A 15,983-nucleotide genomic window follows, 5' to 3' on the forward strand; every position below is an offset into this window, starting at 1 on the left:
ATATATATTTTATGGTAATGGTGCATATATTCACATAAAAAAAAATATACATATATTTTAGTTTTTTATACATAGTTTCAAAATTCTACAGTTCATAAGAAAAAATAAAAACCTCACAGGACCTTGATCCATCAGTCACATCTAATCAGTGGCCTCCGGTCACAGCTCTATCCCGATGGCCACAGAGTGCAGACCGGGGTCCACCAAAACGGTTTACTCTCGTCTTTATAAAGAAAATAACATATATACATACACACAAGTCCTTGCATGGTTTCCCATCACGCTCTGCTTTTCTAAATTCTAAAGATGGAATTTCCGTCTGTTTCAAGGACATTTGGCCTATCCGGCCATCCTTACAGTTCGCTCCAGACTTCACAATAGCAAATCTTGGCCCAGGAATCGGACCCAGCGTTAGAGGCAGATTTGCTACTGGAGAGTCTGGGAAAGCAGAATGACAACTTGGTGACCGGACACCGCTAGGACTTGCTTCAAGAACAGAGCGCGGAGGCCAGACCTCTAGTTCTCATCACCTCCTTTACACACGCAGACATTGGTGGCGGCCACCGGCTGAACCTCACCTGGCTCCTCCGACCTCTTCCCATTGTCTTCCACTGCCTCACTGCCTCCACTGAAGACTCCGCACTGCGACTCTCCCCGTGTATGTGGCTCGCCAGCATTGCGGAATGGCGCAGGTGTCAAGTATGAAATGTTAGACTTTTCTACCCCTGTGCAAGTGTGAGAATGTTTTATGCCATTTGCAGTTATCTAGGCTGCAGTCATTTATAGGGAAGAGATGAACGATTTGTAAGGAATATATACATTTATACAGGTTAGATACTGCCATCCCGGAGGACGACTCTCACCATCTCCCCAGGCATTTTATGTACAGACATATGGAAGGATGGGAAAGGACAAGCTATCAGGTCTTACCTAAATCCTCCCCAGGAAAGCCCTGGATGTCCTGGCTGTGGTTGCCCCAGTCCTCCTGGGAATAGTCCTCCATGGTGCTGCCGTCAGACTCCATCTCCTGGTACAAGCCACTACTGTTGATGAGCACGGGTTGACATGACTGCGTGTCCCATCCTCCTTGTCCGAAGACCCGTTCCAGCTGCTCGAAAGTGTAGCTGCTCTTCCGCTTGCCGACGCCGCGCTCTTTTACCCGACTGTAACATCTGCGGAGGGTCTGAAACAACATGAAGGGGTAAATACACCATCCAGGAGGTTAGACGTCCCGTTTTATCCCCCATGGCGTCATCAATGATCACCGACTGTATGGGCCGCCGTACATCCAGGTGTAACGTGCAGAGATGGCGTGGAAGCCTGTATAAAGCCAACCACACACCACAAGAAATGGACGGAGCCTCCAGCCCCGGAGCAGCTTTAGTTTGCCATGAGCGACAGCGTCAGTCTTCGTCTGCACCTGCTTCCATACATAAGCCCCATAAAGTACATACAGGGGATAACAGAAGAGGTAGTGGTGGTAAATAGCGGTGTAGGCACTTGCACCTCCGGAATAGAGGTAGCTCCTCTGCGGAGATGCGATTAGCCAGTCATGAGAAATCTCCTGTAGAAATCGCATGTAAATCAGGATGTGTCGGTGTAGTAGGACATAGCTAGTGCAAGTGCCGCTACTGATCTGCCCCAGTGCACCTCCAGCCTGATTAACATATGGTCCTACGTTATATTTATGACGGAGCCATGTGTAAAGTGTGCCGACAGGTTAATTCACACTTATCAGTGTCGCAACATCTACACAATCCATAAACAAATTGGCAGACAAGTGTCCAATGCTGACTTCACAACGTAGGACGCATTAACCCTTACCACATCCGCACAATACAGTCAGCCATGGAGATAGCGCCAGAAGACTGTCACGTCTGACAGTGGCTCCTCATTGGCTGAAGTACTCACATGACCAGGCCGAGTACGGAGGCTGTCAGGAAACAAACTACTAAAGTAGGAAAAGAAGAGAACTCAAAGGGGTTGTCCAAAAGTTGTAATGAACCATTACAGGGGACAACCCCTTTAACTCCTCTTCTTGCAGTGTATGTGATCAGCAATATACACGTTTACTCTGGACTCCATGGGACGCGGGGTCTACTGGGACTACCACCGGCAGAGTCCGTGTTACATGTAAGCATCTGCTTGTAACACGTATAAATCAGCATCCATATCACCCACCAAATAATGCAAACGACAAGTGAAAACACAAAACCACGGACGAAAGATGAGTGGATGACATCACGCGTATATAAGGGAGTCGTATCCGTCGCCCATCAGGGATTATCAGGCCTGTCCTGCCCATTTATATCAATACTATCTCTTAATATAGCCTGGTGCTACATATGGCACAGACACTAAATACGAACACGGCTCAAGAAATCCCAAAGATACTGCAGCAATATGTGCAGAACTGTGCAAAAGAAAAAAGTACTGAAAGTAAGAACCTTCTGAAAATAGAAGAGTTAATAAAAAATATACTATCAAGTAACAAATTTTAAAGTGAATGAACAGAAGAGAAATGTAAGACTATGTTCACACTGTGTTTCACACTCATCAGTGGCTCCGTCGGGCTTAGGCTAAAACCCTGGAGAACCGGATCCAGGAGTGTGCGTTGACGGGGCGCTGACTGTAGTGATGCAGATGGAGCCAGGGGGAACTGTCAGACGTCATTGTGGGCCGAATCTGCCTAATTGAGGTGGGCAGCAAGATGCACAAACCTTATAGCCCACCGCAAATAGGCAGATACAGCTGAAAATGATGTCTGACAGAACACACAGTCATTACAGTCAATGGCCCGGACAGCGTACACTCCTCTATCCCATTCTCTAGAGCTTCAGACATAAGCCGCAAAGGTGCTACTGGCGTGAAAGTAAGACGCAATGTGAACAAAGCCTTACATTTTTCTTTTCTGCATTCTCTTTCCATTTTGTTTAAAATTAAACCATTAACTCTATGTCTGAAAACTGTATTACTCCGTAGCATTCTTTTCCACACCTGCCTAAAACTTTTGCATAGTACTGTATATTATAGATCAAACCTGCGATAGATAAATAGATAGATAGATAGATAGATAGATAGATAGATAGATAGATAGATAGATAGATAGATCTGTCCAGGCTGCAGTGAGTGTATGCAGTGGGTAAAATAAGTATTTGCTCCGCTGACAATTTTGCAAGTTTTTCCCCCTACAAAAAAATGGAGAAGTCTGTAGTTTTTATTTTAGGTACACTCCACCTGTGAGAGACAGAATCTAACAATAAAATCCAGAAAATCACATTGTAGGATTTTTAAATAATGAATTTGTATTTTATTGTATGAAATAATTATTTAATCACCGCCCAACCAGCAAGAATTCTGCCTCTCACAGACCTGTTAGTTTTCCTGTAAGGCTATGTTCACACGTTGCGGATTTGGCCGCTGCGGATTGGCAGTAGTTTTCCATGCGGTTTACAATACCATGTAAACCTATGGAAAACCAAATCCACTGTGCCCATGGTGAGGAAAATACTGCGCGGAAACGCTGCGTTGTATTTTCTGCATCATGTCAATTCTTTGTGCGGATTCCGCAGCGTTTTACACCTGCTCCTCAACAGGAATCTGCAGGTGTAAAACTGCAGGTGAAATCCGCACAAAAAAAGCTGGAAATCCACAGGCAAAATGCAGTGTGTTTTACCTGCGTTTTTTTCAAAAATGGTGAGGAAAAATCTGCAAACGAATCCGCAACGTGGGCACATAGCCTAAGAAGCCTCCTACTCTGCACTCATTACCTGGATTATTAATACCCGTTTGAACTTGTTACCTGTATGAAAGACACCTGTCCACACACTCAATCACCATCCAACCTCTCCACCATGGCCAAGACCAAAGAGTTGTGTAAGGACACCAGGGAGATAATTGTACACCTGCACAAGGCTGGGATGGGTTACAGGACAATAGGCAAGCAGCCTGGTGAGAAGCAACAACTGTTGGCACAATTATTAGAAAACGGAAGAAACACAAGATGACAGTCAATCTTCCTCAGTCTGGGGCTCTTGCCTTGTGGGGTAAGGATGATTCTGAGAAAGGTCAGGACTCAGCCCAGAACTACAAGGGAGGACCTGGTCAATGACCTGAACAGAACTGGGACCACAGTCTCAAACATTACCATTAGTAAGACTATGTCATCATGGAGTAAAATCCTGCAGGGAACACAATGTCCCACTGCTCACACCAGCACATGTCCAGGCCCGTCTGAAGTTCACCAATGACCATCTAGATGATCCAGAGGAGACATGGGAGAAGGTCATGTGGTCAGATGAGACCAAAATAGAACTTTCTGGTATCATCTCCACTCGCAGTGTTTGAACGAAGGATGAGAACAACTCCAAGAACACTGTCCCAACCATTAAGCACAGTGGGGGAAACATCATAATTTGGGGTTGCTTTTCTGCAGAGTACAGGACGACTGCACTGTATTGAAGGAAGGATGGATGTGGTCATGTATTGCAAGATTTTGGCCAAGAACCTCCTTCCCTCAGTAAGAGTATTGCAGATGGGTCATGGCTAGGTCTTCCAGCATGATAAAGACCTAATACACACAGCCAGGGCAACTAACATTTCATGTTCCTGCAGTGTCCTAGCCAGTCTCCAAACCTGAACCCAACAGAAAATCTTTGGAGGAACTCAACGTTCCCAGCGACAGCCCCAAAACCTGAAAGATCTGGAGATGTGTATGGAGGAGGGGGGGACAAAATCCCTGCTGCACTGTGTGCAAACCTGGTCAAGAACCACAGGAAACGTCTGACCTCTGTAACTGCAAAGGTTTCTGTACAAATATTAAGTTCTGTTTTTGTATTGTATCAAATACTTATTTCATGTAATAAAATGCAAATTACTGTAAAAATCCTTCAGTGTTATTTTCTAGTTATTATTGTTAGATTGTCTCTCACTGGTGAAGTGTACCTACGATAAAAATGACAGACCTCTCCATTCTTTGTAGGGGGGAAAACTTGCAAAACCGGCAGAGAATCAAATACGGTACTTATTTTCCTCACTGTATATACATGTAACATTACATCTTATACATATAACATTACATCTGCAGTCAGTAGGTATACACACACAATAGGGTATGTGTCCACGGGGCACAATACCAGCGCTTTGGACGCAGCAGATACCCCGCTCCGCCCCGTTGTACAAGCAGTGCTTCCGGATGTGTTCATTGAACACATGCGGAATCACCGCATCGTATTCATAGACTGGGTTATTCATCTTGCGGGGACGGAGCGTCTCCGCAAAACGCACCGCAAGTACGTAAACACAGGGCTGCCAGATGTGGCCGTGTGCACCTAGTGGAGACGGCATTTCATAAAATCCCCTCCACTATGCTGTAACATCTGGACGCTGCGGCTGCACACAGCGTCCAATCCGCAGCAAATCCTGGATGAATACGCCATGTGGAAACATAGCCTTATCCCGGGAGCAATCACAAGAGCCAGGTGCACAAGAGCCGGAGTGGCAGATGCTTTGGACGCAGCACATGTTCGCTGCTGTCTACTGAACGCAGGTGGCCCCTCTGTGATCAATGAAAAGTGCGGAATCACGGCGTCCAATACATTGTATGGGAGAGCACGCTGCGGGCCCGAGAGACAAGCATGTCCGTCTCCGCAGGTGGGCCACGGGCGTCTATGGACACATAGTGGACATGTGATTTCTTGTACTCCCCCCCACTATGCTGTAACATGTGGACGCTGCAGGTCGGACGCAGCGTTAAACCAGCAGCAATCACTGATCGTGTGTACGTCCTCTAAGGTGCGGAATGGTCGCTATGACTACATGATACAATGTAGCAGGGAGCGGCCAATCAGATGCCGGCTCAGTACTCAGGACAGTTGGAAGGTGAGAACTGCGTTCTGATTGGTTACCGGCGCCAGGCTCCTCCCCCAGGTGTCACCTGTGTGTGCTCCGGACACCGGCCATGGTGGGCAGAACCCTGAGGACGGTGACTGTGGCGGGTAGTGTGTGAGGAACTAGCGAGGCTCCGGCAGTTACCTTCATGCGCTCCCGGCACTGGCTGGGGGTGCGCTCATAGCCGAGCTCGGCCAGGGCCCGGGAGACGCGGTCGTACATGGCGGGCCCGGGCGCCTTGGTTGCAAAGATGGTGCCGGCGCCATCCAGCTGCTGGTACCGCGCCTCCACCAGCCGCTCGTTCCCCCACACTGCGATGAGTGCGTTGGTCTCGGCCGGGGTCCAGGACATGCCGCGGCAGGCTGTGGAGAAGGCCCCGCTCAGGCCCGCCCCGCCGCCACTCACGCCGGCGCTGAGAGGGGATGAGCGGCTCGGGGTGGACGGGTTGGACAAGGAGCGGTTCCCGTCGCTGAGCCCGGGGGAGGGCGGAGATAAAACCTCGCTCTTCGGGATTTTCAGGCAAGACGAAGCCTCGGACGGAAGCTCCGAATTACAGGGCGCCGCCATCTTCCCCCTTGTGTGCGGCCGGAAGTGACGATGGACCGGGGGAGGAGCCACTAGAGTTGCCATACAGGGACGCTCTGCCGGCGAAAAGAGGCGGGAAAGAGGAATGGCGCCTGAGGTGACATTACCTGACGAGAACAACTGTCATTGAGCGCTGAGGTGACATTACATGACAGGAATAACTGTCACTGAGTGCTGAGGAGACATTACCTGACGAGAACAACTGTCGCTGAGCGCGGAGGTGACATTACCTGACAGGAATAACTGTCATTGAGCACTGAGGTGACATTACCTGACAGGAATAACTGTCACTGAGCGCTGAGGAGATGTTACCTGACAGGAATAACTGTCACTGAGCGCTGAGGTGACACTACCTGACAGGAATAACTGTCACTGAGTGCTGAGGAGACATTACCTGACAGGAATAACTGTCACTGAGTGCTGAGGAGACATTACCTGATGAGAACAACTGTCACTGAGCGCTGAGGAGACATTACCTGACGAGAACAACTGTCATTGAGCGCTGAGGAGACACTACCTGACAGGAATAACTGTCACTGAGCGCTGAGTAGACACTACCTGACAGGAATAACTGTCACTGAGCGCTGAGGAGACATTACCTGACAGGAATAACTGTCCCTGAGCGCTGAGGTGACATTACCTGACAGGAATAACTGGCGCTGAGGAGACATTACCTGATGGGAATAACTCACTGAGTGCTGAGGTGACACTACCTGACAGGAATAACTCACTGAGCGCTGAGGAGACATTACTTGACAGGAATAACTGTCACTGAGCGCTGAGGTGACACTACCTGACAGGAATAACTCACTGAGTGCTGAGGTGACACTACCTGACAGGAATAACTGTCACTGAGCGCTGAGGTGACACTACCTGACAGGAATAACTGTCACTAAGCGCTGAGGTGACACTACCTGACAGGAATAACTGTCACTGTGTGCTGAGGTGACGCTACCTGACAGGAATAACTGTCACCGTCACAAATAATATCGCCACACATTACCACTACATAACGACTGAATAATACTGCTATGCTGTCAGAATGAAAGCCACTATATATAGACCAATAATACCATATAAGACCTATATAATGCCACTGTACAAGTATGGTATGTTCACTCGTATCCTGTCCAAAAGCCACTAAAAAAGGACTTCAAATACTCGTTATAATCCGCTTCTTATGAATTTCAGCAGGGAATCCACACTTCTGTTCACATAAAATTCTGAAAAACTGCACAAAGAAATAAAAGACGTGCAAAATGAAAAAGTGTCAAAAACCACATAAAACTTCACTTTCCTTCTTGAAAAAATAACGTGGATTATTCTTGAAGACCACGTCAGATTTTCAAACTCAAAAACTGAGCGTACTCTGACTGAATAAACCTCTATACAGCGACCATAGAGCGGTAGGTACAGGGTTTACATAAGCAGAATGTAGGTTACCCTTGACCGATCAGACTATGCAGGGTCTGTATGTGGTCTTTTGCCATGGAAACATTTCCTTATTTTTCCAGTAGTGTTTTAGGATCAGTTGATACCTTTTTATCAAGGAAAGTATTGAAAGCTAAGTAAAAAAATCCAAGTGGGGTGAAATTGGGAAAAACCACAATTCCGAGATTTTTTTAAGCAGTTTTATTTTTGCTGCATTCATTGTGGTGAAAATGACCCACCATCATGATACATACATAGGCTATGTTCACGTTTTGCGTTTTTGCTGCATGTTTTCTTGCAAATGTTAAGCTGTGTTTTGCAGCACCAGGAAAAGCTATGATATTTCAGAAAGCTTGTGCAAAACACATTGGATTTTTTTTCCTGACTGAATTGGAAAACTGCCGGGTTTTTTAAAACTGCAGCATGTCACTTCTTTAAGCTTTTTTGGATTGTTTTTTTTTCATCGATGAAAAGCAATAAGTGCAAAAATGCAGGTATCGGGTTTTGCTTTGTTTTTAGTAAAAAAAAAAAAAAAAAAAGCATGTATAGTAGTTTGTGAAAAACATTAATTTTTGTGATTTTTCTCACGTTTAAACTATAATGTCTCGGTCTCCTCACCTGAGAATGGCAGTTTAGGATTAGTACTATGTAGTTAGGATTAGTACAATTTAATTAAATTAGGGATAATGTGTAAAGTAAACATTGGCTGTCCAAAGTGTGAAATTGAAAAATACCAGACCAACTCAAGGGCCAACCAAAGTGTGAAAGTAACCAGTGTCCTACAAACTCAATGCTCTGCCAATGTCTTATTGAAATGGATCCTGTCACCAGGTTTGGCCGATATAAGATACGGCCACTGCCTCTCAGGGCTGATATACCGCATTCTATAATGCTGCAGATAAGCCCCCAATCCGACCTGAAAGATATGAAAAATAACTTACACTATACTCACCCGGGGGGCAGTCCGGTCCGATGGGTGTCTCAGGTCCGCGTCCGGCCCCTCCCATCTTATGATTGCCGCCCTCCAGCTTGCTTCATGGCTCCCTGGTATCACGCTCCTGTGCAGGCGTACTTATCTGTCCTGTTGAGGGCAGAGGAAAGTCCCGCAGTGTGCAGGCCCAGCGCCTGCTCACTACAGGACTTTGCCCTCAAAAGGGCAGATAAGTATTCCTGCGCAGGAGTGCGATGCTGGGGAGCCTGTGAAGCAAGCAAGAGGGTGGCATAGCAAGAAGATGGGAGGCGCCGGACCAGGACCTGCGACACCCATCGGACCGGACTGCCCCACTGGGTGAGTATAATAAAAGTTATTTTTCTTATCTTTCCGTTTGGATCGGGGGCTTATCTGCAGCATTATAGAATGCGGTATATCAGCCCTGAGAGGCAGTGGCCGTATCTTATATCTGTCAAACCTGGTGACAGGTTCTCTTTAAAGGGAATCTGGCAATAGGATCAATCCTAAACAGTCTATATGGGCATGAAGGTCATGATCTGATGTCTTATTCCAGAGAAGTTTTTCTCTTATGTGCAGTACATGAGCTGAAATGAGAGGGCAGTGTTACCAGTGTAAGATGTAGATTGAGAGAGCAGACTGGCATTTCATGTCTCATGCAGCTGTTTTATTATAGTTTATTGAGGACTAGATGGTGGCCCGATTCTAACGCATCGGGTATTCTAGAATATGCATGTCCACGTAGTATATTGCCCAGTGACGTAGTATATTGCCCAGTGACGTAGTATATTGCCCAGTGACGTAGTATATTGCCCAGTGACGTAGTATATTGCCCAGTGACGTAGTATATTGCCCAGTTACGTAGTATATTGCCCAGCGACGTAGTATATTGCCCAGCCACGTAGTATATTGCCCAGTGACGTATATTGCCCAGTGACGTAGTATACAGCACAGAGCCACGTAGTATATTGCCCAGTCACGTAGTATATTGCCCAGCCACGTATGTCACAGGCTAAAAATAAAAAATAAACATATACTCACCTTCCGAGGGGCCCCTTGTAGTTCTGTCGCCTGTGTTCGGTTGAGGCAGCAGCTTCCGGTCCGAGGGAGTGATGACGTCGCGGTCACATGACCGTGACGACACGGCAGGTCCTACTCGCTCAGGCGCGCAGGGCCTGCGATGACGTCGCGGTCACATGACTGACGTCACGGCTGGGCCCGCGAAGACGTCGCAGTCACATGACTGACGTCATGGCAGGTCCTCCTCGCGCAGGCGCACAGGGCCTGTGATGATGACGTCGTGGTCACATGGCCTATATAGTATAAAGATGGCTGACAGCACTCACTCATACAGGGCGTTCCAAGTCCAGGGAACCCTCCTGGGTGCAACGAATATTCCAGAATAGAAGGACAGCGCTCCAACCGGGTGTTATAGTTCAATAAAAGAAGTCTTTATTTTAGCCATGGTAAAACAGCAACGTTTCGTCCGATCAACCGGTCTTTTTCATGCTTGAAAAAGACCGGTTGATCGGTCGAAACGTTGCTGTTTGCTGTTTTACCATGGCTAAAATAAAGACTTCTTTTATTGAACTATAACACCCGGTTGGAGCGCTGTCCTTCTATTCTGGAATAGCGGTCACATGGCCGTGACGTCATGGCAGGTCCTTGTCGCACACCAACCTTAGCACCGGAACCTGCCGCTTGCATGGACCGGTCACCGGAGTTGCGGAAGGTGAGTATATAATGATTTGTTATTTTTTTTTTAAATTATTTTTAACATTAGATGTTTTTACTATTGAGGCTGCATAGGCAGCCTCAATAGTAAAAACTTGGTCACACAGGGTTAATAGCGGCGGTAACGGAGTGAGTTACCCGCGGCATAACGCGGTCCGTTACCGCTGGCATTAACCCTATGTGAGCCGTGACTGCGGGGAGTATGGAGCTGGCGCCGGGCAGTGACTGCAGGGGAGTAGGGAGGGACTAATCGGACTGTGCCCGTCGCTGATTGGTCGCGGCAGCCATGACAGGCAGCTGGCGAGACCAATCAGTGAATGAATATCTGTGACGGAAGTTGCAATCAGAAAGACGGAAGTACCCCTTAGACAATTATATATATAGATAAGGAAAATATAACTACTATAATACTGCTCCTATATACAAGAATATATCTACTATAATACTGCCCCTATGTACAAGAATATAACTACTACTAGATGGTGGCCCGATTCTAACGCATGGGGTATGCTAGAATATGTATGTATATAGCAGCCACATAGTGTATAGCACAGGCCACGTAGTATATAGGAGCCATGTAGTATATAGCAGACAAATTCTACGTGGCCTGTGCTATATACTATGTGGCTACTATATACATTAGGGTGTTTCATTTTGTATGGTAAAAATTAAAATGTAAATTTTTGCAGATTTTGCTTACGCCCCGAGTCTCACTAATGTAAAAAGTATATATGCCAATTTTCAAGATGATCGAACTATGTTTAGAGGTTGCACACTTTTATCAGTTTAATAAAAGCACGCAAAAAAAAACAGATTTTCAATGTTAAGTATTTTTTATTAGAAATTCAAACAATTAAAAACTTAGAATAATAGTGACAATAAACAGTAACATTGATAGGCAGTGTCATACTTATTAAATGACTTAAGGTACCTTCACACTCAGCAACTTTACAACGAGAACGACAACGATCCGTGACGTTGCAGCATCCTGGTTAGCGATCTCGTTGTGTTTGACACGCAGCAGCGATCTGGATCCCGCTGTGATATCGCTGGTCGGAGCTAGAAGTCCAGAACTTTATTTGGTCGTCAGGTCGGCGTGTATCGTCGTGTTTGACAGCAAAAGCAACGATGCCAGCAATGTTTTACATGGAGCTAACGACCTGTGAGAACGATAAGTGAGTCACCGTTACGTCACAGGATCGCTCCTTCATCTTTCTGGAGCTGCTGTGTTTGACGTCTCTACAGCGACCTAAACAGCGACGCTGCAGCGATCTGCTCGTTGTCTATATCGCTGCAGCGTCACTGAGTGTGACGGTACCTTTACACTAATGTGCTGTGAAAGATGCAACTCCTTTTGTTCGCTTGGTGACGGCTTTTCTATGATACTCGACAACTCTTAACAAGAACTGTTTCGGTTGTTCATCTCTGATTGAATTATTAAACTTCTTTATCAGAGCAATGCCCCTTTCTGTGGTGTCATTCACCACCTTAAAAGCATTGATGGAGCTTCTTAGTGTATCACTGCAATATTCTTCTACATCGTGGATCCCAAAATTCAATTCAAAGAATGTCTTTGTTTTACTTGTAACAAAATCGCTGAGGTCTTTTCCTTCAAAAACTAGTTTTTTACCTTCCAACTGTTTCAGCTCCTTTTTCTTTGCAGGTTTCATTCTTAAATTTTCAAACATCTTATCCTTCTCAGCCTGACTGATACGTTCATCCAAAAATGCCAATCCTATGTTATTTTCTGACAGATACCAAATGTGACTCTTAGCCACTGTGAGGGCACTTTCTCTGACATCTTTATCTGGATAATATTGCAAAAGCTGTAGCATCTCCAAATCATTCTTTGGAGCCCATCGACTTACAACTGCCTCGTGCCAAAAGCGGACATATATTAGACAGACAAAACGTGCTACTTTTCTTATTCCTTTCAATTCGGTATTAGAAATATGCAATTGTTTAGTGAATAGCACAATTTTGAGTACATATATGGCCTTTGCCATCCACCTTGCTTCAGTCAGAGCCCCTGAATTCGAAATAGTTTTCATCCCAGCCTCCAAGATATAGAAATGATAGTTCTAATTTCTCTTTGTAATCTTCTCTTGGATGACTGCCATCTTGCAAGACAATGTTGAGGTAGTCCATTATTTTCACACGTTCTTCTAGAAAACCTTGAATGGGATTTTCTTCATCTAACATCGTGAAATAGGACTTCTTATCAACTGAATTCAACTGATTTTGGAACTTTCGGAAAATCTGGATGTCAGGACAACTTGATGGGATGTTACAACAGTTACCAAACACTCCTTTCAAGATTAATTCGTGGGTGTGGTGGCGGCAAGCCAACCACAACAATGGTCTCCCAAATTCAGTTTCAATTCTTATACGTGCTCCTTGGATAATTCCTGTATTAGATGCAGTTGTATCGAAAGATATACCAATGATAAGGTCATGTAGCGCAAATCGGTCCACCTCCTGAATTACAACTTCAGCCATTAGCTCACCAGTACCTTTCTGGACAACAGGTACGCCAAGCAAATGCTCAAAATCTTTTCCAGTTTCAAGAACAGCAGCTCTATCTTCTAGAGTTTTGACACTCCCTCAGGCAATAATTCACTATCCCAATGTAAGATTAAATGAGGAGGATTTTCAAACAGTGACTTTTCCATGTTCTCAGCCATTTGTCTTCTGTTAATCACCCGAGCTCGGAAAACGGTAGATGGAGATATGGAAATGCATGATACATCGTGACCAAAGCTTTTTGCAGTTGCAATAAATGAAATACTTGCTTGTCGAATGGAGAGTTGTTCTCGATCCCATGTAGCCGTGAGTGTGTGATCAAGAGGTTTTAACCCCTTCGCGACATGCGCCGTACTAGTACTGCACTGCCGGCACTGCATTTGTGCCAGCAGCAGTACTAGTACGGCGCATCGATCACCGCGGTCTCGCGGTGATCGGGTGCGGGTGTCAGCTGTATATGACAGCTGACACCCCGCAACAATGCCCACGATCGGCGCTATCGCCGATCGCGGGCATTTAACCCCTCTGATGCCGCTGTCAATAGTGACAGCGGCATAGAGGGAGATCACGCAGGGACGGGGGCTCCCTGCGCTCTCCCACCGGAGCAACGCGATAAGATCGCGCTGCTCCGGTGACCTGGAAGGAGTCCCCGGATCCAAGATGGCCGCGGGACTCCTTCCGGGTCATAAGATGACCTAGCTTGCCGGCGCCTGCTGAGAGTTCCTAATAGCAGGTGCCGGCAAGCCTCTGCCCTTGCCTGTCAGATCGGTGATCTGACAGAGTGTTGTGCACGCTGTCAGATCACCGATCTGTGATGTCCCCCCCTGGGACAAAGTAAAAAAGTAAAAAAAAAAATGTCCACATGTGTAAAAAAAAAAAAAAACAATTCCTAAATAAAGAAAAAAATTTTTTTTTTCCCCATAAATACATTTCTTTATCTAAATAAAAAAAAATATCACACAATAAAAGTACACATATTTAGTATCGCCGCGTCTGTAACGACCCCACCTATAAAACTATATCACTAACCCCTTCAGTGAACACCGTAAAAAAAAAAAAAAACGAGGCAAAAAACAACGCTTTATTCTCATACCGCCAAACAAAAAGTGGAATACCACGCGATCAAAAAGACGGATATAAATAACCATGGTACCGCTGAAAACGTCATCTTGTCCCGCAAAAAAAAAGCCGCCATACAGCATCATCAGCAGAAAAATAAAAAAGTTATAGCTCTCAGAATAAAGCGATGCAAAAACAATTATTTTTTTATATAAAATAGTTTTTATTGTGTAAAAGCGCCAAAACATAAAAAAATTACATAAATGAGGTATCGCTGTAATCGTACTGACCTGAAGAATAAAACTGCTTTATCAATTTTACCACACGTGGAATGGTATAAACGCCCCCCCTAAAAGAATTTCAGGAATTGCTGGTTTTTGTTCATTCCGCCTCCCAAAAATCGGAATAAAAAGCGATCAAAAAATGTCATGTGCCCGAAAATGGTACCAATAAAAACGTCAACTCGTCCCGCAAAAAACAAGATCTCACATGACTCTGTGGGCCAAAATATGGATAAATTATAGCTCTCAAAATGTGGTGATGCAAAAACTATTTTTTGCAATAAAAAGCGTCTTTTAGTGTGTGATGGCTGCCAATCATAAAAATCCGTCCAAAAAACGCTATAAAAGTAAATCAAATCCCCCTTCATCACCCCCTTAGTTAGGGAAAAATAATAAAATTTTACAAAATATATTTATTTCCATTTTCCCGTTAGGCTACTTTCACACTAGCGTCGGTACGGGGCCGTCGCGCTGCGTCGGCCCGACGTACTGACGCATACTGTGCAAGCGCCGCACAACGGGGGCAGCGGATGCTGTTTTTCCACGCATCCGCTGCCCCATTGTGAGGTGCGGGGAGGGAGTTCCAGCCGCGCATGCGCGGTCGGAAATGGTGGACCGTTGGCACAAAAAAAGTTACATGTAACGTTTTTTGCTGCCGGCGGTCCACCACAACACGACGCAACCGTCGCACGACGTGTGTCAATACGTCGCAATGCGTCGCTAATGTTAGTCTATGGGGAAAAAACTCATCCTGCAGATGACTTTGCAGGATGCGTTTTTTCGCCAAAACGACGCATTGCGACGTATGCAAAAAAACGCTAGTGTGAAAGTAGCGCTAGGGTTAGGGTTAGGGCTAGGGTTAGGGCTGGGGTTAGGGTTTCAGTTAGAATTGGGGAGTTTTCACTGTTTAGGCACATCAGGGGCTCTCCAAACGGGACATGGCATCCAATCTCAATTCCAGCCAATTCTGCTTTGAAAAACTAAAACAGTGCTCCTTCCCTTCCGAGTTCTCCTGTGCGCCCAAACAGTGGTTCCCCCCAACATATGGGGTATCAGCGTTCTCAGGACAAGTTGGACAACAACTTTTGGGGTCCAATTTGTCCTGTTACCCTTGGGAAAATAAAAACGTGGGGGCTAAAATATCAGTTTCGTGGAACAAAAAATATTTTTTATTTTCACGGCTCTGCGTGATAAACTGTAGCGAAACACTTGTTGGTTCGAAGTTCTCACAACACATCTAGATAAGTTCCCTGGGGGGTCTAGTTTCCAATATGGGGTCACTTGTGGGGGGTTTCTACTGTTTAGGTACATCAGGGGCTCTGCAAATGCAACATGACACCTGCAGACCAATCCATCTAAGTCTGCAATTCAAACGGCGCTCCTTCCCTTCCGAGCTCTGCCGTGCGCCCAAACAGTGGTTCCCCCCATATATGGGGTATCAGCGTACTCAGGACAAAAAGGACAATAACTTTTGTGGTCCAATTTCTCCTGTTACCCTTGGGAAAAAAAAAATTGCGGGCTTAAACATTTTG

The 15,983-nt window shown here is 45.7% G+C and overlaps 2 protein-coding genes across 16 annotated transcripts in view; one reads left to right on the plus strand and one right to left on the minus strand.

Moving 5' to 3' along the window:
* Positions 1–6,519, minus strand: part of MSANTD2 (Myb/SANT DNA binding domain containing 2) — a 24,683-nt gene extending 18,164 nt beyond the window's left edge. Inside the window, exons 1-3 of the mRNA XM_077249559.1 lie at positions 6,034–6,519; positions 931–1,183; positions 579–725 (exon numbers count right to left, since the gene is read on the minus strand). Of these exons, the coding sequence (XP_077105674.1) occupies positions 579–725; positions 931–1,183; positions 6,034–6,519 (886 nt within the window). The remainder of the gene's footprint in view (positions 1–578; positions 726–930; positions 1,184–6,033) is intronic.
* Positions 5,986–15,983, plus strand: part of ROBO3 (roundabout guidance receptor 3) — a 552,219-nt gene continuing 542,221 nt past the window's right edge. For 9 of the 15 annotated variants that reach the window (XR_013213086.1, XR_013213081.1, XR_013213080.1 and 6 more), the window contains exon 1: positions 6,475–6,612. The gene's annotated coding sequence lies outside the window, so the exon portion shown is untranslated. Of the gene's footprint in view, positions 6,004–6,275; positions 6,409–6,433; positions 6,613–15,983 lie in introns of those variants that run through there. The other 6 variants (XR_013213084.1, XR_013213082.1, XR_013213088.1 and 3 more) reach the window with 5 other exon arrangements.

Source organism: Ranitomeya variabilis, chromosome 4, assembly GCF_051348905.1.
Source record: "Ranitomeya variabilis isolate aRanVar5 chromosome 4, aRanVar5.hap1, whole genome shotgun sequence".
NCBI lineage: Eukaryota > Metazoa > Chordata > Amphibia > Anura > Dendrobatidae > Ranitomeya > Ranitomeya variabilis.